This window comes from Staurois parvus, unplaced genomic scaffold (assembly GCF_062004578.1).
Source record: "Staurois parvus isolate SC_StPar_1 unplaced genomic scaffold, SC_StPar_1.0 ptg000438l, whole genome shotgun sequence".
Lineage (NCBI taxonomy): Eukaryota > Metazoa > Chordata > Amphibia > Anura > Ranidae > Staurois > Staurois parvus.
Window position 1 is genome coordinate 7,593,945 of NW_028318234.1, and position 27,687 is coordinate 7,621,631.

Sequence of the window (27,687 nt, forward strand, 5' to 3'; positions counted from 1 at the left end):
CTCATTCACACAAGCACTCCTGTGTTTAACATTTCTAAAAGCAGGAAAAGTGATTTGGGAAGTATAAACTCTTGTGCTTCCCAGATAACATTTTCCCATATTTAGAAGTTCTTGCTTTAATGTGGTTTTAGCACTCCATTCGCATCTAAACGATTTGTAGCTTGAAGCTCAAAGTAACAAAACTCTAAACAAATTTCCATGTATTTAAATGATGGCCGTTCACATATGAGCACTCATCTGCCGGTACCTTGACGCCTGAGGCTCCAAAAGCTACATGAGCTGCTTTTGAGGCTTTTTTTGTTTTTTTTTCTCATCCCAACAGACTTGGGACTTTTTCCCCAAATGTATTTCAGGTTCCTTTTAGCCTGTAAGAACGGATTTCTATCCCCTGCTGTTTTATATTGGCTAAAACACACGTACAGGTTTGAAATATGCATATAATGTGTGATTACGTGTGCAAGAAACACATAAAAACACTCAAATAAAACTGCCTGAAATCATCTGAAAATCACCCACCTCAACTCAGCAGTTAATGGCACCTCAAATGCAACCGCAGTGTGTTTGTGGACACTAGTACTAGTGAAATCGGTGCTGATACCGAGTATTTTCACGAGTACTCGTGAAAATGCTCCCAATACCGGAAACCGATACTTTGTGGTACGATTTGCGTCAATACAAAAGGCAAACTGCACTGCAAATAGCATGCGATTTGAACAGGAATGTGGTTCCTGTCCAAATCGCATGCGGTTTTAACCACTGCTCCTGTGTGAACCCACGCTCGTCATAGCCTGAGTTCATACAGGAGCGGTGCGGGAAACCTCCCTGCACTGATCCCATACTAACCGGAGAGTGGGCTTTTGATTGGTCAGCACAGTCACTTGGACCGTGCTGACCAATAAGAAGCCGTCTAGCCCATACTGTCATCCCTGCAAGGATAGGAGAGAAAGCCGAAGGGATTTCAAATCCCCTGACCTGTGAAGCAGCTTTCTCTCCTCTCCTTGCAGGGATGACAGTACAAGCTAGATGGCTTCTGATTGGTCAGCATTGTCCATGTAAAGGTGCTGACCAATCAAAAGCCCTCCAGCTCCAACTGTCATCCATGCAAGGAGAGGGGAGAAAGTAATAAAAAAAAGCATATAAGTGGAAAAAGCGCCAAAAAATTTTACCCAAATTAACAAAAGCTGCTAAACCTTACCCTTAAAATAAAGGAAATAATAATAAAAATAAAAGGTAGCGCTATATTCCCCCTTGGGTGGAGCTTCGGACTGACGTCACTACATTCTGTAAGCGGCCAGTGTGCCCGGCTTTCTGTGATGATTTTAACTAAATGTGTTTGTTGCTAATGTGGGCTAGACACTTTTCCATGTGAGTCGATTTTGATGAGCTTTTATGAATGTGTCATACGGTGTCACACGATCATCTGCTTTGTTCTCTCTTTCTCTTCTGAGCCTGTGCATAAAGTATCTGGAATTCTGTTTGGAGGATTTCACTGCTGAGTTCATAGATCTGCAGAGTATTGCTCCCAAGGAGGATATATATAATAAGTGTCTGGATATTTGGGTTCCCCTGACCTGCAGAGTATTGCATCATTAGCTGAGAGTGAATTGATTGGAAAATCTGGTCACCGCCGAGTCTGCCTGCAGAGTATTGCTCCCAGAGCAAAGAAGTGCAATTGCTGGTTTATAATTTAACTGGCAACTTGCTCTGGTGAGTTTATTCATTTCTGTTGGTGATGGAGTTGCACAATTGTTTTTGGTGATGGACGTTTTTCACAATTGATGGAAAGAAAAATCTCAGATACATTTTTGTTCACATTTATTTTATATCACAAACAGAAGTTGTTTATTTAATTTGAATATAGCACTACCTTTTATTATTATGAGAGAAAGTAGTGGGATTTCAAATCCCTGAGGATTTCTCTCCTCTCCTTCAGCTGAGAATCAGGAGAATCTGCCATCAAGGTATACATCCCCACACGCCCTTCTCTCCCATTCTCTGCTGTGGGAAAACTCCCTACACTGCTCCTGTGTGGCTATGACAAGCCTGGGTTCACATTGGAACAGTGGGGAGACTGCTTGCGTTTGGACTGGAATCGCATTCCTATTTAAATCGTATGCTATTCTTTGCAGTGCAATTTGTGTCCATACATTTTGTATTGCGCAAATCACGCTACAAAGTATCAGTACACAGCATCAGCAAGTACTTGACCGAAAGTATTGGTACTTGTACACGCCGATCAAAAAAGGGTATAGTTGTGTCCCTACTTTTTGCGAGTTCCTAGGCTGCAAAAATCACACTGCATGGGAATACACAAGGACGGGTACTGCATTCCCCTGTAAGTCTGGTGTGAACTGGCCCTAAACTGACTGCACCTAAATGCAGGAAAGTGCTTAGTGTGAATGGCACCATTAAAATCATTACATGCATTTATATGCCTTAGGATAGGTCTTATAAACCAGTTTTTTTCATTAACAGCACCTTTTGAAAATATGCAAAATCTTGAGGAACCCCAATCTACAATGGGGTCCCCTGTATCATAATCAACCCCCTTCATATCAGAATTCCCCGTCCACCCCTCTCTTTCACATCAGAATCTTCAGTTACTCCCTCCTTTCACTTGAGTCCTAGAATTGCTATCATTTTTCACCAGAGAGACCAGGAACCCCAGTCTACAATGGGGTCCCCTGTATTTGTATCATAAGCACACACCCCCTCCCCCCCTTAAACCAGAATCTTCAGTTACCCCCTCCTTTTACATTAGAGCCCTAAGACAACTATCACTTTTCACATGAGAGACCAAACGCCTAATTTTCACAACAACATTGCAATTGATGGAAGGCGAAGTAGGATAAGCAGAGGCGCATTTTCATCCCCTTCTGAATGCTGGGACTCCTCTCAATACCGCCAATGAACCCTGGATTTGCATAATGAGTTTCCATGGTGCTGGCGGCCAACAGACCTGCACCATGGAAACACCTACAAAAATACCAGAATCGCATGTATGTGCAACAGGGTGGCTCCAATCGCCTGGGCGTTTTAGAATCATGGCAGAAACGCTGCAAATCTGCCCACAATCACAAAAAGCAGATTCAAGTGCCATTATTTTATTTTCAATGGCACTTAAAACATAGTGCAGCTTTGCCATGATTGCCCTGCAGCAAGTCGCATCGTGTGAAGCTAGCTTGTTACCCAAAAGAAGCTCCTTCTCCTTTTTGGGCAACAAGCTTCACACGATGCAATTTGCAGCAATTGCCGCACAGTAAATCGCACGACAATTGCTGCAAAACTTCACCGCGTTTTAGGTGCCATTGAAAATAACACCTGAACCTGCATTTTACAAGTGTAGTGCGTTTTGAGATTGTGGGCAAAATCGCAACAATTCTTCCGCAATCCCAAAACTCCCAGGTGTGAACAGGGCGTAATGGAGCAGATACTGGAGCTTGATTTGGCTGCTTAGCCGGCTCTAGTACTGAACACCCAAGTGCTTCCATGTGCGAGGATAACCTAGAGCAATAAAGTCGCGCCCCCCCAATTGGGTCTGGCGCCTTATTTACTCACTTAGCAGATGCTCTTCTGCTGAACGTTAAAAGAGCCCAACACTCCCCTTTCCTGACCAGCACACAATCAGTGCTGGTCTCACGGCAAGGTCTCTCCCCTCCCTGCTAGTCCCTGGGTGCGTTGCTGAAGACACGGAGGTGAGTTGGGGGACAAACAGCGCAATGTTAAAAACATAAAAGGTTTAAGCCGCTATAAAACCCCTTTAATTTTAAAAAGCCCCAGACATTCCTAAAAGCACCTCTGCCTAATAAAAAAAAAAACCACATCAACCCTTCATATTTTTTTTTTTTATCAGGACATGTAGATTGTCATGAGGGACAAGTAGATTGAGGCCCCGATTTAGTTCCTCGGACAAGTCTTTTTTTTTTTTTTTTGATGTCCACACCCCTGCACATATAAATGCAGGACCGACATTGCCAGTGGTAATGAGGCCTTAATTCCTTAGATCAATAAAGAAATCTATTATTCAGCTCTCATTGATGACAACAGCGGATCTACAAATAGAACCCAAAATTATGGAAAATAAGCTCTACTAAAGATTTTCACACTACATATTCTAAAGGGTGCCAGAGGACTGTGGGACTAGTCACAAAACGTGAAGCCGCTAGCTGTCACAGACACGTTCCCACACTGAAGATGCTGGTGCAAGAAGACGGCCGCTGAAACCAGCCGTGGTTAGAACACCGCTGGCCCGAGGGACAGGTAAGTGTCTGTATTTTAAAAGTCAGCAGCTACAGTTTTTGTAGCTGCTGACTTTTTTTTTTATTCAACTGAAACTCCGCTTTAAGGGCAGCTGTCTCATTCAGTTACAATACAACTGATTGAAACAGTTTTACACCAACGCATTTGGACGGTAGCTTCCAATGTACATGCATGACACATGTATGTGGTGTGTTGAGTCTCCAAAAATGCTGCAGATGTAGTTTTTCATATATTACTATATGCTGATGAAACCCAAAAAGCTTGAACATATTTACCAGCACTGTAAGGGGAGCTTCATCAGCCGCCAGCGTCAAGAGGGAACTTCACTGGGGAAACAAGGGTGGCACCTCACTGGCCACCAGCCCAAAAGGGCGCCTCACTGGCCACCAGCCTAAGGGGCCAATTTTTGGCTATGGATGTGAATGTAATATTCAGGAAGCAGATACTTCTGGGGACTCAATAGGACTATTACACACAATTACCTGTCCTAATATACTACAATGAGGACTATTTGCATGTTGCTTTGTCCAAGGACTGGCTCCATATAACCACATACAGAATCTCGCAGAAGTGAGTACACCCCTCAAATTTTTGTAAATATTTTATTCTTTTCATGTGACAACACTGAAGAAATGACACTTTGCTACAATGTGACGTAGTGAGTGTACAGCTTGTATAACAGTGTAAATTTGCTGTCCCCTCAAAATAACTCAACACACCGCCATTAATGTCTAAACCGCTGGCAACAAAAGTGAGTACACCCCTAAGTGACAATGTCCAAATTGGGCCCAAAGTGTCAATATTTTGTGTGGCCGCCATTATTTTCCAGCACTGACTTAACCCTCTTGGGCATGGAGTTCACCAGAGCTTCACAGGTTGCCACTGGAGTCCTCTTCCACTCCTCCATGACGAAATCACGGAGCTGGTGGATGTTAGAAACCTTGCGCTCCTCCACCTTCCATTTGAGGATGCCCCACAGATGCTCAATAGGGTTTAGGTCTGGAGATATGCTTGGCCAGTCCATCAACTTTACCCTCAGCTTCTTTAGCAAGGCAGTGGTCGTCTTGGAGGTGTGTTTGGGGTCGTTATGTTGGAATACTGCCCTGCGGCCCAGTCTCTGAAGGGAGGGGATCATGCGCTGCTTCAGTATGTCACAGTACATGTTGGCATTCATGGTTCCCTCAATGAACTGTAGCTCCCCAGTGCCGGCAGCACTCATGCAGCCCCAGACCATGACACTCCCACCACCATGCTTGATACATTTGTCTTTGTACTCCTCGCCTGGTTGCCACCACACACGCCTGACACCATCTGAACCAAATCAGTTTATTGGTCTCATCAGACCACAGGACATGGTTCCAATAATCCATGTTCTTAGTCTGCTTGTCTTCAGCAAACTGTTTGCGGGCTTCCTTCTGGGACAACAGCATTGCAGACCAATTTGATGCAGTGTGCAGTGTATGGTCTGAGCACTGACAGGCTGACCCCCCACCCCTTCAATCTCTGCAGCAATGCTGGCAGCACTCATACGTCTATTTCCCAAAGACAACCTCTGGATATGACGCTGACCATGTGCACTCAACTCCTTTGGTCGACCATGGTGAGGCCTGTTCTGAGTGGAACCTGTCCTGTTAAACCGCTGTATCATCTTAGCCACCGTGCTGCAGCTCAGTTTCAGGGTCTTGGCAATCTTCTTATAGCCTAGGCCATCTTTATGTAGAGCAACAATTCTATTTTTCAGATCCTCAGAGTTCCTTGCCATGAGGTGCCATGTTGGACTTCCAGTGACCAGTATGAGTGAGAGCGATAAAACCAAATTTAACACAACTGCTCACCATTCACACCTCAAACCTTGTAACAGTAACGAGTCACATGACACCAGGGAGGAAAAATGGCTAATTGGGCCCAATTTGGACATTTTCACTAAGGGGTGTACTCACTTTTGTTGCCAGCGGTTCAGACATTAATGGCTGTATGTTGAGTTATCTTGAGGGGACAGCAAATTTACATGTTATACAAGCTGTACACTGACTACGTCACATTGTAGCAAAGTGTCATTTCTTTAGTGTTGTCACATGAAAAGATAGAATAAAATATTTACAAAAATGTGAGGGGTGTACTCACTTCTGTGAGATACTGTAATAATACCACATTGCCAGTACACCTATCAACCCACTGAGCTTAAAGTGAAGGTTTTTAACATTCATGCATTCTATGCATGAAGGCAAAAAACCTTCTATGTGCAGCAGTGCCCCCAGCCCACTGAATACTTACCTGAGCCTCATCGCGATCCAGCGATATAAATGGCAGCCTTAGCTGCCCCGGGTCTCTACCTCTTCATTGGCTTCCCACTGCTGTCAATTACAGCCAGTCAACCAATGACGAGAGAGAGCGGCGGGGCCAAGCCAAGGATCCGTGAGTGAATGGAAACACAGAGCAGCGGGTGCCCCCATAGCAACCTGCTTGCTGTGAGGGCACCCGACAGACAGGAGGAGCCAGGAGAGCATGTGGGGGACCCAAGAAGAGGAGGATCCAGGCTGCTTTGTGCAAAACCACTACACAGAGTAGATAAGTATAGACATGTTCGTTATTTTACAAAAAAAAATAAAAAAAATGAACCTTTAGAATCGCTTTAAAAAACCGCTAATGTGCATGAAGCCTAAGGTCAATGATCACTTTAAAGCTGCTGTACTGTTCTATTTTGTTTTATCATTTTAGTTAGCAGCAGGATCCTACATAAAAAGTTGTCCATTCTAAATCTGAACTCTTATGAACGATTACCCTTGTATGTTTCTCTATGAGCTGAAATGCACTGCTGCTGCTGAGGGTAGACATGTAAATAAAAGTAATCAGTGGGTGGAGCCTGCTGATTAAACAGTATGCCTTCAGTCATTCTGACTGACGACCAAGGTCATTCATTCAGGGCCCACATGTCAATACCAATAGTGTGTAGTCCACAGCACTGGCTACATAGTAATGTTGATATAACGGCCAATAAGGTGCAAGCAGACTATGTTGGATGCATGTAAACATTAGCATGGACCTTTACATGCGCTCACAAAAAAATATTTCAAAATCAGTACCATGGACACAGATTTTTTTTATTTGTGTGTTTTTTTTTTTTACACAGCTCCAGATTACAGAGCTCTGTGTAGCTGGGTGTATGGGACTATAGGATACAATATGACTGTGTTCTGGTACGTAAAAAAGAAAAATAATGCATTAAGGATCTAAAAGCTGAGGTGACTTTTTTGTGCCTGTGCAAATGGGTTCAAAGGGAAGCATCAAAACATTTTAATGCACAAAACATATGCCCTTATGACTGCCCTTGTGGGGTCAGAGTGAAATCTCCCCATCAATAAAATTGGATTAGAGATGCACCGGACAGTTGAGGTTTGCCTTGCTTTGGACCAAACCTTATAGACACGTCTTTGTACCTAGGTAGATATGGAAGTGGAAATTCTCATCTTCCCATAAGCTACTATATTTGAAATGTGTAATTATTTTAGAACCAGGACACAGAGAGAATATGAGCTCTAAAGTGGTCTAAAAAAATGTGTATAATGTTACAATGATTCCTAAATATGAGGCCATTCTGCAATTTGTTCTAAAGGCACAGAAACTGCTTTCTTTAAAACAAAGAGCCAAAAATAATGCATACATCTTGATGCAGTACATTTTAAGATGAAAAACTCATTGATGCTTTGCAAGCACAGCATTCTCTTTAAGAATTTAAAAGAAATACATTCTATGCTTTTATGTAATTTAATTAAGGAAAAACCCTGTAGCATGGTTTGTCCTCGGTGAAATGTGATAATAAAAATGATTATGGTTATTGTCAAATGGAAATGGTTACTTCAGCAAGATATGTGACCTGCAGCTAATAAACCACTTGTGAAAGATGACAGCTGTTTTAGATGTGTCAGATTCATCCTGCGAGATGGGCTTAGAATTCACAAAATATATGACTAAAGCACAACTTGCTGTACGCTCACACACTGGTGATACCTAGGGCAAGCTGTGCTATTTTTACTTCCTTCTTATCTAATCAGTGGAGGAACTGGTTGTGTTTTTATTTTTATCAATGAAAAGTACCAGACAGTGCAAAACACGTGCTACACGGCTTCTGCTATATCGCCACCTTCTGGCAGCTGTTATAATCAAAACACACCAGAAAGAGGGAAAAAAAAAAAAGTTTTCATTTGGCTTAACCTCTTGTTGACTGTAGATGTCCTATGCTGCCATTCATTTACTGCTTTACAGACTGCTAGATTTTACCAGTTCTACGAAAAGGCTTTTTTTTACTTTTTTTTTACTTTTTTTTTTAATCTATTGAAAAATATTTTCATTTCAATGGCTAGAATTAAAACCAAGATTAGGTAACACATTTATTTCACATTCAAACATAAGGAGAATGCACCAAGATGCCAACAAAGTTTAATGTTCATATGAAACAGCCAGAAAAACTGAAAAGCGTTTGGTATTTAGTAAAATGTAATAAACGGGCACAGGCAACCTTCGTAGTAGCCAAAAAGAAAATGGTTACAAAGAACAAACAGACTTACATTCAGAAAATATTTGTCCCTCTAGTAATTCCTAGCCATAAGCCCTACATATTCATATCTGATAGTGTAGAAGAGGGTTATAACCCCTCTCTATTTTATTGCTATTTATGTCCTATTGGGGAGATTTCCCTTAGCCAAAAGAGCAAGCGAGATGAAATCTGTCCGAAGTGATGGAATCACTGGTTGGCACCAGAGCAAGTGTCTCCATTGGAAGATTTCTCCTCTATTACTGCTCTGGAGACAACGCAAATTTTGAGATCCTCTTTCACAGTAAATAGGACAAAGACACAGACAGCAATAGATATCTGAAAGTTCCAATCCCTCTGGACCCTTTCCTCTCACTGACACCAACAATGGGGCATAAATCCTGCTACTGACACCACCAATGGAGCAATTACTACCACAAACATTAATGATGGAGCATTATCACTCCCACTGACAACAACAGGGCTCTATTCCTCCCACTGAAACCAGCAATGAGCCATAATTCCTGTGAACACCACCAACAATGAGGCACAATTCCTGCTACTGACACCAACAATAGGGCACGATTACTACCACTAACATTAATAATGGGGCAATATTCCTCCCACTGACACCAACAATGGGGCACTATTTCTCCCACTAACATTAACAACGGGGTTCTATTCTTCCCACTGACACCAACAATGGGGCACTATTCCTCACCCAAATACCAAAGATATGTTGTTTATTCCCACTGACACCAGGGGGGAGCAGGAGCCAAAAGGGACCAGTCTTGCACTGGCATGATCGGAGGATTAGGGTAGTATATCTCAGCTCTCTGAACCCCTAGACCAAAACAAGCAGTTAACCAATGCATGGGCACAGCCCCACTGAATTGGTAAAAAAAAAATTTGCCTTCTGCTTTAAAAGGGCGAACTAACACCCACCATACACCCTGCATGCCCCTGATGTACTCCTCTCCATTGGAGCTAAGCTGTCACAGTGCCCACGCAGCCAGCTTAGCAGTCTGGGGATCTAAAATTTGCATTCTTCTACCTCTTGTTTCTGTAGTGCTTTCAGGATGGATCAGAGAGATTCTGACTGGTCAGCGCCAGCACAGAGCAGCGCTCTGATACATCCTGGAAGCTGTGCAGAAAGACGCAAGATAAGAGTGAGAATTTCAAATCTCTGCAATGCTACGCCAGCTGTATAGGCATTGTGAGCTCATTACATACAATGCGAATGCAAGGAAAACACATCTCAAAATCATGTACGCTACACCATTTCGTAACCTACCCAATGCAGCTCAATCCTGACATGTTGACATTGTAAAAGGCACTTGTGAATCTGGTATACAACACAAAATGTCTGTCTAGATGTATGGGCACAGCAATAAAGTCAGTTTACTAATACATAATCCTCATATCTTCTAGTGTGCCACATTTACGTACATATCTAAGAAAACATAACAAAAGTTTATAACATCACCTGGAAAAATATTACAATCTACTTACTGAACAATTTCAACAGTTCAGGTTTATTGGGTAGCTGACAAATCCTCCACAGAAATAGGTTTACCTATCCTCAAACTGATATGGGGTGGTAACCAACAATCAGAGAGCTGGGGCTTTCCTGACACAGATACCTTATTAGTTACATGAAAACAAATTAAGTGGATTATGTTTTTACAGAAACCACATAATGGAAGAGATACACAATGTCAACAGTGACACAGAGTGAAACACAATTACAAAAAGCTCATAATTTGACACATTTGTTGCATTTGATTGACAGCTTGTTAATAATCAACCTATGTAAGGGCTGGTTCACACCAGAACACAGCAAGAAACTTGCATTCCATGTGCGTTTCTCACACCACATTCACAATGCACTGCAGCTGTGATTTGCAGCATGTGTTAATATCACATTGATGACACCCCAAAGGCAGTGTGTTTGCCTGTACCAGATGGCATGATACAGAAGTTCCACGTGATGCAGTTGCAGGGAGTTTCCAAACATTGTGCATGTACTACTTTAGGTGCAGTGTGGTGTGATTACAGCCCACTCACGATTAAAGGGCTGAAATTGCTCTGCATAGAACTGTATGTGATTCCCAGTGTGAACCAACCCTATAACAATAGGATATTGAAATGGGCTGGTATACAATTTTTCTCTAGATAACTATTAGGACAGACCTCCAGAGCCCAGCATTCGTACCTTATCTTCTATACTATGACTTGGTAATTTAAAGGCATTATAAACCTTTCTATCTGCACCTTGTGTTTTTCAGAAAATATATGTTCCATAGGCGCTCTTGTTAGAGACCAACCTCTGTGGCTATGGGATAAAGGTGCCGGATGGATAGCAGGGATGGATGGAAGCAATAACATTGAGGCAGCTCTTCTTAGAGTGGAGGTAAGGCTCTAATGCACTGAACATAAAGAAAAGGAAGGCGCCTCTAAGTGTAGTATTGACAATTTAATAGGCAATTTATGAATTGCACTTACAAGATAAAAGTGTTAAAAGGCTCATCGTATAATATCTGTAGTTCCTGGTAGGACACCCAGCCGTCCAGCGGCAGCGCGGTCCATGACAGTCAGGAAGAGCAGGGATAACCCGGTTTCCAAAACGAAGCAAGGAGCGCAGCGTCGGATGTGACAGGAGGTGGGGGCGGTAAAGTGTTTCGGAGCATGCGCAGTAAGCTCCTTCATCAGACCTGGTCAGATATGTATTGATGTCTGTCATTAGGGAGATTTACCATCCCTATTTGTCCTATTTACTGTTGTCAAAAGTGGAAGTAAAAGAAAATGTGGGTTGTCACTAGAACAGGAATAGAGGGAAAATCTACCAATAGGGGGACACTAGTCCTGGTGACTACCAGTAATCCAGCATGGAAGAATTTTCTCTCACTTCCTATTTTCGGACAGGAAGTGAAGGGAAATAACTCCAATGGGACACATATAGAGAAAAAAAAAAAAGGCATAAATATTCTACTTTAACCACTTGCCTACCGAGCACTTTTACCCCCTTTGTGCCCAGTTCTATTTTCAGCTTTCAGTGCTCTCACACTTTGAATGACGATTGCGCGGTCATGCAACATTATACCCATATGACATTTTTATCCTTTTTTCACACAAATAGAGCTTTCTTTTGGTGGTATTTCATTGCCACTGGGGGGCTATGTTTTGCACTATAAACAAAACAAAAAAAAAGCAAAAAATTTGAAAAAAAAAAAAAAAAGTTTGTTTCTATTATAAAATATTGCGAACGTGTAATTTTTCTCCTTCACTGATGTGTGTTGATGAGGCAGCACTGATAGGCAGCAATGATGGGCACTGATGGGTAACACTGCTGAGCAGCGCTGACTGGTAGCACTGGAGGGTGGCACTGCTGGGCAGTATTACAGGGCACTGATCATTAGTGCCGATCTGCTCTGTGACAACTGCCAGTTATTGGCAGTAGTTTCCTCCTGCTGTGACAATGTGAGGAAAGTGCAGCCGATAACCGGCAACTGTATTTACTCGGTGATCTGCTGTGTCATTGGACACAGCTGATCACATGGTAAAAGGCCGTGGTGATTGGCCTTTTACCTCATCACGTGTTCAGCTGTGTCCGTAGGACACACCGATCACAGAGATCGCTGGGTGAGCAGGAGGGCGTCATTAGGCTATAGTGTGGATGGCAAGTGGTTAATGCATGACCTCTGTCTGTAGTCTAAATACTGACACTTCCTGTGACTACTTAGAGAAGTCTTACCGCTGTCAAAATACAATAGCTCAGTGGGGAGGATTTCCCCCATCCACTTCAAATGGATGGATGGGGGAATAGGGTCATTTTTTTCCCCCTTCAAACTCCTGGTCAAGGGGGGGTGTTTGGGAAGGACTTATCTATGAGCTGCTTTATTCTAGTGCTCAGCAGGTGAGAGATACACAGTAATTAGATCTGAGAGACACAAACAGGCAGAGCAATTAACAGAGATCACCCTGCTTTTTATCACATTAGCACTCTCATATTTGTGACGCAACACGGAGGAGATGGCGAGGTATGGATTGGATGCTGTCTGACCCAGAAGTAGTTGCCTGTCCCTTTAGAGCAGGGGTAAGCAAACTTTGAGAGGTGGGAAATCTACCTGATCATGAAAGAGATCAAAGTTCACCGGGGTTCAGCGCCATTTAACAAAAAGAAATAACTAGCAAAGCCTAACTAAATAGCAAGGAAAATGTAGAAAAATAAAATAAAACAAATGTCACTGTAAAAATACAAACTTAGCCTACCTTAAAAATGAACAATGTCGGTCAGTAGGACAGTGAACGGTGTCAGCAGGGCAGTGGACGGTGTCGGTCAGCAGGGCAGTGGACGGTGCCAGTCAGCAGGGCAGTGGACGGTGCCAGTCAGCAGGGCAGTGGACGGTGCCAGTCAGCAGGGCAGTGGACGGTGCCAGTCAGCAGGGCAGTGGACGGTGCCAGTCAGCAGGGCAGTGGACGGTGCCAGTCAGCAGGGCAGTGGACGGTGCCAGTCAGCAGGGCAGTGGACGGTGCCAGTCAGCAGGGCAGTGGACGGTGCCAGTCAGCAGGGCAGTGGACGGTGCCAGTCAGCAGGGCAGTGGACGGTGCCAGTCAGCAGGGCAGTGGACGGTGCCAGTCAGCAGGGCAGTGGACGGTGCCAGTCAGCAGGGCAGTGGACGGTGCCAGTCAGCAGGGCAGTGGACGGTGCCAGTCAGCAGGGCAGTGGACGGTGCCAGTCAGCAGGGCAGTGGACGGTGCCAGTCAGCAGGGCAGTGGACGGTGCCAGTCAGCAGGGCAGTGGACGGTGCCAGTCAGCAGGGCAGTGGACGGTGCCAGTCAGCAGGGCAGTGGACGGTGCCAGTCAGCAGGGCAGTGGACGGTGCCAGTCAGCAGGGCAGTGGACGGTGCCAGTCAGCAGGGCAGTGGACGGTGCCAGTCAGCAGGGCAGTGGACGGTGCCAGTCAGCAGGGCAGTGGACGGTGCCAGTCAGCAGGGCAGTGGACGGTGTCAGTCAGCAGGGCAGTGGACGGTGTCAGTCAGCAGGGCAGTGGACGGTGTCAGTCAGCAGGGCAGTGGACGGTGTCAGTAGTTTTTATTTTTATATTTTTTTTTATATATTTTTCAAAATTCCTTTAGAAGCCCTGTTGAAAGGGAGGGCACTTGGGGGAGGGGCTAGGCAGCAGAAAAAAGGAGGAACAAGGACGGCTGAATTTCTGAGCTATAGCGAAGGAAAAAGCGGTAATTACATTTAAAAACCGGCACCATAATAAATTTAAAAAAAAACGGAGTGGGGTCCTCCCTCCCATCCATACCAAGCGATTGATGGGGACAAGAGCTTCTTCCCCACAGCCCTGGCCGTTGGTTGTGGGGGTCTGCGGGCAGGGGGCTTATCGGAATCTGGAAGCCCCCTTTAACAAGGGGGCCCCCAGATCCCAGCGCCCCCCCCATGTGAATGAGTTTGGGGTACATAGTATCCCTACTCATTCACAAAAAACAAAGTGTAGTGAAAAAAAAAAAAAAAAAAAAGACAGGACATGGTCTTTGACAAGACATATATTAAAAGAAAAAACTAAAAGAATGTCCCCCGCAGAAGATCCAACATCAATCACGATGGCCGCTGTCACTGCCACTGACCCAAAAAAAGTAAGAAATGCTCTGCTTCAGACGATGGCTTCCAGCTTTCTGCCTGCTCCGGTGGTTTGACAGTTCTTAAATATGCAAGAGGCGGGGCCACCCAGGAACATCACGCATGTGACCCCACCCCATGTGACATCCACCCTCAAAATCCATATCAGACACCAAGGGCTTGGTATGGCTGGGAGGGGGGACCTCACTGCGTTTTTTAAATTGTTTTTTTCAAATTGCCGGCAATTCTTTTACATTCAGCTGTCAGCGGGGAACCTCGCAGACAGCTGAAACATAACACATGGTTGTCACTAATAAAATACTGCAAGACTTGATAAAAATAACTCATGCAGTGCCCTCCGCTCCTCACAGGACCTCCTACTCTCTAGCTCCCTGGTCTCCTCCTCCTCCACGCCCGAATGCAGGACTTCTCCAGGACCTCCTCCATCCTCTGGAACTCCCTACCCCAATCCATCAGACTGTCGCCTACCCTCCTCTCCTTTAGGCGCACCCTGAAAACCCTCCTCTTCAGGGATGCCTACCCCAACCTCACCTAACACCCGACCTCCCCTAACAACTAACCTCCTCCACTCCTCCCGCCACTCCATCCCCCACAGCCATCTCCTCCTGTGCCACCTTCCCCTCCCTCCTAGATTGTAAGTTTGAAAGAGCAGGGCCCTCGAATCCCTCGTGTATTGTATTGTTACTGTCTTGTCTCATGTTCTGTCCCCCTTGCTACTGTACAGCACTGAGCATACCCTTTGGCGCTATATAAATACTATATAATAATAATAATTTTAGTAGCGTTTACTTTTTTCTGATCTCCAGAACGGATTAATTGGTTTTCAGTGCATTCCTATGGGAAACTGTATTTCGGTTTACAAATTTTTCGCTATACAAAAAGTCCTGCAGAAGGAATTAAATTCGTAAACCAAGGTATTACTGTAGAGATATTTCATGGTGCAAATGTGTTAGGCTTAGTAACATGGGGAGTGACAGGTGTTTTGAGTACAGCTGCCTGTATAAATCAATGAGAGGCTTGGGCTATACACTGGTAACTGCACATCCGAGTGCTTACTTGCGTACATTAATGGATGAGAGGACCTAAACACCAATCATATGTCATTAATGTTCACCCTTTTTGAAGATAATAGAAACTGCTCAGAACAATCTTAAAAACAGAATTTTCATACCAAATTCTTAACCTTTTATAAACAAATCTCTGTGAACCAATAAAGAGACCTATGCACCTCCCAATACATCAGACCATCAGCCTAGACAAGGCTACAGCAGGTCCCCTATAGTGTCCACCAGTGCAGAATACGTTACTGTATTTTATCCAGAGGTAACAAAATAGGTTTGTTGTATAAAAGTGAGCAAATCTCACATTTCTTGCAGTTCATAGCAAATAATCAATTTCCCACTGTCACTTTTACAGTCCTGACTGGCACATTACACAAAGTCATCAATTTGTTGCCAATTAAAAATGTGACACTCAGAACATAAAACAGGCCTTTAGCTACAGAGTCCACCAAATCAACCAGTCCATCTAAGATCCAGAAGGCACTTTTTTTTTTTTACAGAGCATCTCCAGCACCTTTGTGTTGGAGGTAGTACAAGTAGGCCACCTACAAAACTGAAGATTTCACATGGCAGTGACAAGGTTGTTGGAGTCTGCAACACTCCTTTAGACTTGTGGAGTGGAGTGCAGGAAGCTGCAATTTCCAGCTGAGCTCACTGTACCAAATTTTGATAAATCTAACACAGTGGGGGAGATATACTTAGTTTTCAAACCGCTGGTAGTGTTAGCTGTATAAAGTCAAACGTTTACACATTTTTTAGCATTTTTTGCATTAGCGATTAGCTGGATTTTTACGCCTCTAAGGGTTTTCTTAACACAAAAATAAAAAATGTTGCTCAAAAAAAATGCCGGTTTGCCATGTTCTACCATCATAAGAGTGTTTTTACAGCTAAAAAACTCCTCTAGAAACCCACTAGTTCTGGGAGGGGTTTTACAGCCAAAAAATGCTCACTAGAGCCTATGTGAGTATGGACACATAGGATAACATGCTAGGGAGTTTACTGGCTGTAGAAAAAAAATGCCAAATGCCAACAACAGCCGCTGTAAAAAAAAAGTCCACTGTGCATGAGGACTAAAAGTGGTGCATTCAGAGTCTGGTACATGGTAGACATTTTATAACTTCATCTTGTTCAATTAAGCTTTGACATTAAAACCTGGAAGCTGATTGGTTTCTACGCAGATTTTGTATCCTCAGTTTTAGTAACCCCCCCCCCCCCCCCCAGTGTCTTTCAACCTTTTAAGTTTATGCTCAATCTCGAGGCATCCCAGTCTAAAATGTAAAAAAACTGACCCCAGTGCTGACGTAGAGGAACAGGGGAGGGGGGGGGGGGCGAACACAGATGCTGCGCAGGTGCCCAACCTATGACAACATCACTGGTTATCAGGACGCCAGTGGCTAGAGGGCTGTAATAGCGCACAATGAAAACCTTTGGCTTTGTGTAACTTAAAAGGCAGGCTTCATCCACCTGCTGGCTTGTATACAATTTATGGGCAATTTTTAGGCATTTTGCCTCAAAACCATTAAAACAGCAATAAATCCAAAACCGAAAATATAATATATTGCAGCTTACCAATCATTTGATGTAGTGGCTATATTAGTATTCTTTTTTAGGCTTTTTTCCCCTCTGTTTCTCCCCCTGGATATCTAGCTAGTAACACAATTGTATTTTACAGACACTGCTCTGGATGAAGGCGCACAGGGGGAAGAATTGGATAGCAGCGTTGTCAGTCTTGAGGAAGGAGAGTGTTAGCTGGAGTTTGGCTTCAGTTTGTTACTGTATTTAAATCTGACAGTACTTCTAATACTTTGGTGTAAAGGTTTTACATAAATGAAAGCTGTTTTGGTTTTTCCATTTATCTCACCCCTGTAACTGCAAGAGGGCTTTTCTGTTAAAAACAACAGACTTACTGGCTGGATCACCAGCTATAAATAAAAGGAAGCCTGAAAACAGAAAAAAAATACAGCCATCACATCTAAGAATTGGTAAGTTGCAATATAGCAAATGTTTGCGTTTGGTTTAATATTGCTTTAAACAAAATATAATACCAGTTTTACGTAACAAACGTTTTGTCTGTTGGCTTACATTAATGTAGTTTGAGGTTGATGTTTTGGGAGATTTTACTGATCCAACATTAAAAGATGAAAATGCACCAAATCTCAAAACAACATAGAACCATTCCAACTAAAAGATATACACTGTGCAATGCAAGAAAGCAGTAATAAGTACTGAAAGTACCAACAAGTACATTTTTGTTTACTTTAATATGTGAAACAGAAGATTGAGCCACCAGCATTTTACACACACTGGATATCCAGTCTGGACACAAACAGTCAAATACGAAGTCTCCTCAAAATCAGCATCCCTCAGAATATGCATGTCTAAATGCTAAAGTATTACAGACCGTTATTTAACTCTTTCACTGCTGCTATCCTGTCAGCAGCAAGAGCATTTAAACAGATTTCCAACCACTAAAACATCTACAATTTGGATTTCTAGTATAAGTGATTTGGGCCAATTGATTTGCCTACAATGTTTCCTCTTGGTGGAGGTGTGAATGGATGACATCCATGCAAATGACACCTTACACTCAATAAAAATACAAGCCTGCTCCTGAATGGCAGAAATGCACTTAACCCAACTCTCTAATTCCGGCAGCAGACAGGAAGCCGCCCATATTGCTGCATATTCACAGCGCTACTTACTGTATGCAGCTCATCCTTCTACAGTCTCTTATTACGCACAGCAGCCGCATCATTCTGTAATGGATATGGTTGGGCTATCTATTTAGAGTGATATTAAAGCTGGAAGTCTACATTTGGGGAAAAAACGTACTACAAAGTCAGGACCTCGTACTCACACAAAGGCGACAAATTAAGGAGCTCAATTCCTAAGAGCCTGCAAAAAGAAACATCAATGAGCTGAAAAAAGACATTTTTAAAATTACCTTTGCTGGATTTTGATGGCTTGTTTTTGTTTGATTTCAATGAACCCTTGGATTTGTCTTCTCGTTCTTTAATTAGTTTATGTACCTCATCCAAAGATAGCTTCTGAAGAACCACAACAGGCTTAGCACCTTTATTAAGATCTTCCACAAAGCCCACTTTATCCCCCTGGTTTTTCTGTTCCCCTTTTAATTCCGACCGTCTGGACTCCTGGGTAACATTGCCATCCTTATCCCGTTTGAGCTTTGGAATGACAAAGTTTTTCAGGGAACCCTGACTCCCACCCAACAAGTAACTTGGAAACCCAGCCTTGTTGTCACCATGGGCCTTATTGCCATCCACCTTACTTTTGTTACCATCGGTCCTTTTCTCATCTTTACTATCTTTACCAGAGGGTGATCTCAATGCAGGCTTATCAGATTTAGGTTTATTTGTGTCCTGTTTGTCAGATTTAACCCGTGGGCTTCCCGATCTTGACTTCTGCTCTCCAGAAGAAAGTCTGTCCCTTGATTCATCTGAATCATGACGATGCTTTCTTTCACTTCTATCCGTTTTTGAAGGATCAGGTTTATTCCCATGCTTTGTATCCTGTTCATTTTTATTGAAAGATCTTAGCGACTCGGGCTTCCTAACTTTTGAAGCATCCCCCTTGTCATCAGATTTTTGCTTTGGATTCTCAGAATCTCGCTTTGAAGACTCATGGCCTGGCCTTCCATCTACTCTTGACTTTGTCCCATCAGAGCGACCTTCGGATTTCACCCTGGGAGAATCAGGCTTTGAGTCTGTTTTATGCTTGGATGAATCAGACTTCTTGTCGGAAGAAAGCCTGAGGGAGTCTCTTCTGTTGTCATGTCTGTGTTTTGGGGTCTCAGGGCGCCCTTCACTTCGCTGTCTAGTCAACACATGGCGCTCATCACTTTTTCTGTGACTCTCTTGACGGCTCTCACTCTTTTGTCGTGGTGTTTCAGGCCTGCCATCATTCTTTTGCTTAGGTGTTTCAGGCCGACTTTCACTTTTATGTTTGGGAGTCTCTGGACGTCCATCGGACTTTTGTTTAGGATTATCAGTACGTCCATCAGTCCTGCCATCACTTTTCTGTTTAGGTTGTTCAGATTTGCTCTCACTCTTTTGTTTCGCTTGTTCCTGTTTACCTTCACTCTTTTGTCTTGCTGTCTCTGGCTTTCCCTCAGTTTTTTGCTTAGGAGTGTCAGACTTTCCTTCACTACGCAGCTTTGGAGTACTTGGGGTCTGTTTCTCTTCCTGTTTATTCTCCTCTTCATTAGAGTCATTGCAGCTTTCATTTAGCTTAATCTCCTCCACCTGGTCACATGGTTTGGATTCTTTAGTGATGTCACCATGGTTTGCCTCCGTTTTTACATCCTCACTTGCACACTCTGCTGCTTTACTCTCTTCCAGCTGCTCGCTGTTCTCCTTACATATTTCAGGTTTGGCCTCACTTTTGCCATCTTCACAAACCATAGCCTCCTCTGCGCTCTCAGGAGGCTCGGCTTTGATGTCGCATGGTTTACTTTCTCCCTGTAATTCTTCCTGCAAGTTTTCGCTGGAATACACAGGTGTGCTCTTGACGGGCTTCTCCGTACACTCAGTTTCAGACTCTGACCTCTTTTTTGGTGTCTCCGGATGGTTTTCCGGGACATTTTTTATAACTCCAGTAGGGTCTTCTGGTGCTGCAGGAACAAATCCATCATTACAATATTTTGCTTCTTCGGGCTTCCTTACAAAGTCTGAATCCTGAGTTACATTTGCCTGAGAGTCCCCTCTGCCAGTGTGCAGAAGATCAATGCTAACCATTAAAGCTGGCCGTGACCCATTTCCTGCCACGTTCGCCTCCTGGGAAGCTGGTCTGTTTCCTCCAGTAGCACCTCCAGCTTCTAATGGGTAGGAATCTTGTTTCCTCTTTTTTAAGGGTTTATCTAAAAATAGAGAGAGAGGATCATATGAGTATGAAGAACTATACAACGGTTACAATGTATAACTAGAACCTGGGCATCAATTTTTTTAAAACGAAACCTCAGCACAATATACAATGTTATTGATTTATAAAGTCACAAAAAATTAGGACAGGAATTACAGCAACTAGGGTACAAGGCACGATATGCAAATAGACAACCCAAGAGGTCACATAGCCAATTTGCCTAGTCTATGTCTGGTTTCTATACTTCGAAGTCCATAACCCAGAACAACCACTATGTCTGGTGTCTATACTTTTAAGTCCCTAACTCAGAACAACCAAATCGCAAATAAATCAGGAGGGAAAAAAATGGCTTTTTCCTATACTTTTATGGGCAAGTAGTTCAGAACATATTAAACCTGTTGCATTCGCCAGGCACTAGAACTTAGTAATGGCAGCCGACATATTTCTTGAATGATATTAATATATAGTGAAGTCCATATATATTTGGACACAGGCACAAATTTTAGTTTTTCTCAGGTATTGACCAAAACATATTCAAGCTATAGCTATATAATGAATATGGGCTGAAAGTGCACAATCTCAGGTTTAATTTGAGGGTTTGTACATTCAAATTGGAGGAGGAGTTTAGGAATTACAGCTCTTAACAGTAGCCATCACCCCTTTTTCAAGGGACCAAAAGTAATTGGACAATTGAATCAAAAGCTGTTTCATGGCCAGGTGTGGGCTACTTCATTATTTCATCAATTAAATAAAACCACTAAAATACATTTCATTTAGTTTGTGGTCTTCAACTTGGATATACTGTAGTTTTAGCTAAACAGTATAATCAAAGTAAATGAACAGCTATAATCAATACTACAAAAGAATTCCAACAAGGAAGTGTATTTATAATGCAAAGCAATTTTTGTATGCCTATACAGTATGCAGAGAGTGAAACAATAGCAACCAATCAGAACTCATTTCTTAACTATTGTAATTACAGTAAGCTGAAATTTGACTAGTAGCTCTAGGTTACTGCTCATAGGGTCATTCACACCAGTAGCCACGGTATACCACTGCCAACGCATTATAAATAATGCACCACTCGGTTTACAATACCCCCCCCCCCCCAACTTTATAAATGAAGCATTGGTTTCAATCTTTGATCACTGCAGCAGGTTGTGATGTGGTAAACTGCATCGCAAAATGCTCCACTGGGGGGGGGGGGGGGGGGGGAAGGATGTTTCACTTTTTCCAGTGCACAGCACAGTAGTGCACTTGTGTGAACTGAACTCACAGGGCCAGAGGCAAATTGTCTAAGCATCTGACAGCTCAATGTGCATGGAGTGAATGGGCTCTTAAATGCCTTTGCTAAATAAGCCTGTAAACTTATTTTACATCTTAAGGCTCCATGCCCACTAGCGTTTTTTAGAAGCTCAAAAAAAACTAGAAACAAAGGCTGGATGAAAACCACTATTAGTGTTTTTGGGCCGGCTTGTAGTAGCGTTTAGGAATGTCCAGGAGCGTTTAGGAGAGCTAGCATTCTATTAGCGTTTTTACAGTACATGTAGAAAAATAGACACAGGAAAAAAAAAATCTAGAAAAAAGCTGCTAGGAGCATTTTGCGTTTTTTTTCTGCTGGAAAAACAGACCCAAAAACTCTACAAAGAAAAAAAATTTTTTTTTCTGCTCCTAGAGTTTAGGGGAGTGTTATCCCAGCAGAAAAAAAACACTAAACACTCCTAACAGCATGTTTCATCCAGCAATATTTTTCTATCTTTTTTTTGAGCTTATAAAAAATGCTAGTGTGCATGGAGCCTAACCACAAATTCTGCAATAATAATAAGAATAAAAAAATGTAGCCAGTCATACACATCCCCATTTGTACACAAACTATGGTACTATATGATGCAGAAAGTGGCAACCAGGGTCACATTATGTGAAATATTGGGGAAACCTAAAAATGGGCAAATGGTCACTTATATGGGTGCAAATTGGGACCTGTCAACCCCACTACCATCATACAAGGAGCATATCAGTATTTACTTACTAAATGGACAGTCATTTTTTTTTTAAAATTTTTTATTGGAAAGCTTGGAGTTTAAACTGCGTTAGTGGTGGCCAACTTTCTTAACCGCTTTAGCTCCACACCGTAGAAGAATTGCTGCTACAGGGCGGCAGCTGTGCGCAAAATCACACACACATATATATATGTTAGTATGCAAACTGGTTCTCCTCCCTATCAGCTCCTGCACACTGCTTTGCACAGCCATGCAAACCAGTGTGCTTACAGTAAAGCACAAACACAGAACATAATGTAAAACACACACAGCACACAGTTAACCCTTTGATCGTCCCAGATGTTAACCCCTTCCTGCCCAGTGCCATTAGCACAGTGTCAGTGATTTAGCACTGATCACTGTATTGGTGTCAGTGGGGATGTCAATGACACCAAGTCAGTTCCCCCCAGTGTCAGAATGCCCGCAGCAGTCTGGCTATAAGTCGCTGATCACAACCATTACTAGCACCAAAAAAAAAAAAAAGCCCAGTATCTATACCCCAATTTGTAAACGCTATAAGTTTCACGTAAACAAATTAAATTTACACGTATTGGGATTTTTTTTTTAAGCACAGACATGTAGCAGAATACATTTTGGCCTAAATTTATGACGAAATTGGATGTTTTAAATTTTTCTTTACTGGACATGTTTAATAGTAAAAAGTCAAAAATATATTTTTTTCTGAAAACTGTTCATCTGTTTTTATTTTTTTTAATAGTGCAAAAAATAAAAACCGCACAGGCGATCAAATACCATGACTGTACAATTGTCGGTTAAAGTAACAGTGCCGTAACACAAAAAAATGGCCTGTTCAGGAAGGGGGGGGTAAACCTTCTGGAGGGCAAATGGTTAATATAGGGGGACTCAAGTGCGGCCACTGACATTACCAAAGGGCCACAAATAACACTTAGCCCTAACACTTGGCGCAACTTGTCAAGCAACTTAACAGATAAAAGTCGCATGACAAACCGCACTCTACTTGCTGCTATGGAACCACTCAAATCGGAGCAACTTAAGTCTAAGCGACTGAAAAAGATTCCTGAACTATTTTAGTGCACTATCATGTGCGACTTGCACTAAAATCTGCGTATATAAAGTTGCACCTTGTGTGAACAAGGGCTTAGTGAATCCTATGCTATAGAAAGCTGACAGAAACTGCAGACATGAACCAGAGATCGTCAAAGGCTTTGAGCATGCTAAAAGACGGTCAAAGCCTAAAATTTGCTGCAGGAGTTGTTGGAGGCTGGAGATATACTTCAGAAGAAAGCCACAAACTGGAGACACATTCTATTAGAATGCTAGAGGTCACTGCTATTACTGCTTCTTTACAATTCAGTACTTTCGCATTTGTGCTCCCTAGAACCCCTTTAAACTGATTTATATTGTGAAGCGCTGAGCAAACTGTTGGCGCTACATAAATCCTGTGTAATAATAACTGATATTTCTTTCAGCAAGATCTATTAAAAATAAGAGCAGAGGAGAAAAAAAAACATAAGAAGGAAAGTGACGGACATCAAAAGTAAATGTGAAAGAAACAAAGCAAGTCATTTAATGACTATAACCCAGTCCAAAAAATGTTTTTGTCTGGCCTAAGAAACTAGGTGAGGAAAATGAAGACTGCAGTCCGCAGGCGCCCTGAGGGCAGCAGGGTGGGCAACAGGGTGTTACAGCTTTAATCAACATTTTAAATATAAATGCACTGCAGGATGTATCAAATGGAAGGTACTACACTGTATTTCTAAAGGACCTATGCTTTCAAAAAACATATGTTTGGGAGTAAGGCATGTCCATAAACGGTGTTAGCATGCAAGCTAGGGGAAGGAACTAGGTTGGCAGCAAAAGGGTTAAAAGATTAAAAAGCCAAAAAGCAAAGCTTAAAGCGGAGTTCCACCCAAAAGTGGAAGCTCTGCTTTTCTGCCTCCTTCCCCCCTTTGCTGCCATATTTGGAACCTTTTGGTGGGGGAGAGGGGAAGCAGGTACCTGATATCTGGTTTTGACAGGTACCAGCTCCCACTTACCCACGGCAAACTCAGCCGGAAGTTCAGCCTACATTTCCATGATCCAAGAGGACTGCAGCTTGCTTCGAGCATGCGGAGTAGGAAATCGGCGGTGAAGCAACAAGGCTTCACTACTGGCTTCCCTTAGTCAAGATGGTGGTTCCAACACCTGACTGAAGAATTGGCTCGGGGTGAGGACACCGCTGGATGCCAACCACGTCAGGAAATTTATGTTTTTGAAGACCTCTTCATCTAGGTGATTTTATCGTACCAATTCCCTTTGATAAGATTTACTACACCAATGTAGCCTTGGATATTTTAACTAAATATAGTAAACCAATAAACTCTAGCAGATTAATATCAATCTGTAGAGTTTATGTTTCGGACCCATTCACACCTATTCATTTTAAACTCACATTTTATGTACCCTTTCATGGTGTGCTTTCCCGTGTACTTTAGATGTGCCAAGCTGTGTTGTAGATGTTGTACAAGCAACTGGCTTTTGCTGAAAGAGGCCATTGATTGCCCATAAGCGTGAAAGTGGTTGTAAAAGTAGGTGGTTTTTTTCTTTTATCTTATTGAAATCAAGGTAAAAACCCTCTCTAAACAGGACTACCCCCATAAATACTTACCGGAGCCCAATTTCGATCCAGCGTTGTGTTCAGGAGCAGCAGCTACTTTTTCTCATGTTCCATGGAGGCAGCAGCGAGAGCCATTGGCTCCTGCTTTTGTCAATCACAGCCAGTGAGGAGAGAGAGAGAGGGGTGGGGTCGAGCCGTGCTGTGTGTCTAAGGAAATACAGACCGCAGCTCAGGATCACACCCAAATGGTGGCACTATGGTGACACTCAGTGGGGGGAGGAGCCACGTGTGCCAGTAGAGGACCCGAAAAGAGGAGGATCAGGGCTGCTCTGTGCAAAACCATTTCACAGAGCACATAAGTATAACATGCTCATTATCAGGAAAAAAAACATTTACAATCGCTTTAAGGAGCAGTTTAATTGTAAAAGCACGATCTGCCCACATTTAGGGTCCATTCACACCAGCAACCGCTTTATACCGCAGTGGCTGGTGTGTGGTGTGGTTCAGCGGGAATCATCTCTGTGTACCACACCGTTCCTTTTTTAAGCTAACTTTATTAAAATGTCACACAAATGTTCCGGTAAGTTCAACTGGCTGCCGTGCAGTGTGAGGAGGTGCCTCGCACTGCGGTGTGCTGCAAAAAATTAGTGCATGCACTATCCTATTGCCAGGGCACTACTACAATGCAGTGGTGTGAATCGGGCACACAGGAGATGAGGCATTTTGTCTTGTCATGCAGTGAGACTGCACTGAAATAACCGTTCAGTGCATTCCTACCGCATATGGTGTGAATGGAAGCTTAGAGGAGCAAATCTGACAAAAGCAGCAGAGCTCTACATATTTGTGCATGTTCAGCTCTGCCACCCTACTAAGTTTATGGAGAAGAGGAAGCAAACAGCGCAGAAAGATGCTGCCAGCAATGTTTATCTCAGTGGAGTGTGGAGATAGGGAGTGTTTTTCTGTCTGAATCACCAATTTTCTCCCCAGAGCTGCTAAGTACCCTCAGCAGAGCTATTTTTTATAGCCTCTCTCACTACTTTATCAGTCGGTAACAGAATCATTCTAAGCTTTTTATGATTATTAAACACGTTAACATCAGGACTTGTCAACAAGGGATTTCTTATACTAATAAGTGATTAAAAAAAAATCTCTCACGTAGGGGATTTCCAGCTGTAGAAAACATAATAGAAAATAACCCCACACTACCTTTATCCTGAACTTCTTTAGAAAAGCGCTCCCTCTCAATAGCAGATTCCCGTTCTATCCTTTCTATCTCCGCCAGAGCATCCAGTTCCACTTCGTCGTATGGCGTTATGTTTCCTGTTGGTTGAGTTTGTGACTGAGCCACGGGAGGTTGAGACGGTTTTGCAGACATGTTGGGCTGTAGGACGGGCACTTGTTGTACTTGCAGGAACTCAGTCTGCTCTTGAAAACAAGCAGCAGCATTCAAAGGGCGACTTATGTCCTGTGGAGTGACTGGAGTTTTTGATGGGTGCCCAGGGTACTGAACATTGAATGAGGGATCACCTTCACTGACATTACTGTTCTCCATGCCAGGGAGCATGTCTCCTTGCTGGTCCATTTCATTAGATCTCACACGAGACAGTCTTAAAGTAAGCTTGGTGGAGTCTTTAGAAGGAGAGCTGATTATGTCATACATAGCTGACTTTTCACTTGGCTCCTTCTCATCTTTACTCATCTTTAACTTTTTCTGTCTTTTCAACTTTCTGTCAGGTGAGTCCAGCAGTATGTCAGGAGGAGCGTCTCGTGGGGAGGCATAGGGAGGAGGCTGGGATTGAAGAATTAATGGCCGTGATCCTACAGAAAGGAGAACAGGTGTAAGAACAGATTTTTTTTTTTTTTTGTGAAGGCTTAAGCTGGCCATACATTATACAATTTTCTTGTTCAATTTCCTTTAGATTTACCTTCAACTATGTAGTGCAAGGGCCTGCCTAATTGAATACAAATTTAAAGTGTTTAGGTTTGACCTCATATTATAAAAAATAAATCTAAACGAAAATTGTACAATTGTATAATGTATGGTCAGCCTTAGGACACAGGCACATGGGTGTCAAAATGCAGAACAATCCTTCACACTGTGTGGTGTTGCTGCATGCAGGACAGTCCCCATTAAAATTATTTTAAAACTGACTTAAAGTCAACCTCTGGTCAGGTTATGAACATTCAAATATTTACATATTCATAACAAGCAGCTTTAACACAACCTCACTGAACTCGATCAACAGGCAGTGTGACAATTCATCCTGAAATTTCAATACAGAAGCAGAAGTACTGAAATCTTACAAGTCAGCAGCTCACTGTGTCCACCCCCATCTCCCTCACAGAGAACCTCCTCTGTTTGCATTTGGGATAGCTGCCAAGTCAATGCTGGGAGGGGGGGCTGGCAAGGTGAGCTGAACTTCAGAGTAACCGCCAGGAGGGGTGCGCTGAACTGCAGAGTAACCACTGAGAGGGGTGCGCTGAACTGCAGAGCAACCGCTGGGAGGGGTGCGCTGAACTGCAGAGCAACCGCTGGGAGGGGTGCGCTGAACTGCAGAGCAACCGCTGGGAGGGGTGCGCTGAACTGCAGAGCAACCGCTGGGAGGGGTAAGCTGAACTGCAGTGTAACCGCTGGGAGGGGTAAGCTGAACTGCAGAGTAACCGCTGGGAGGGGTAAGCTGAACTGCAGA

At 43.1% G+C, this 27,687-nt stretch overlaps 1 protein-coding gene across 4 annotated transcripts in view; it reads right to left on the bottom strand.

The window, feature by feature from the left end:
• NIPBL (NIPBL cohesin loading factor) overlaps positions 1-27,687 on the bottom strand; it is a 192,843-nt gene that overhangs the window by 79,318 nt on the left and 85,838 nt on the right. For 3 of the 4 annotated variants that reach the window (XM_089687840.1, XM_089687839.1, XM_089687841.1), the window contains exons 9-10: positions 26,204-26,815; positions 18,447-20,378 (exon numbers count right to left, since the gene is read on the bottom strand). In XM_089687840.1, the coding sequence (XP_089543966.1) occupies positions 18,447-20,378; positions 26,204-26,815 (2,544 nt within the window). The remainder of the gene's footprint in view (positions 1-18,446; positions 20,379-26,203; positions 26,816-27,687) is intronic. The other variant, XM_089687842.1, reaches the window with a different exon arrangement.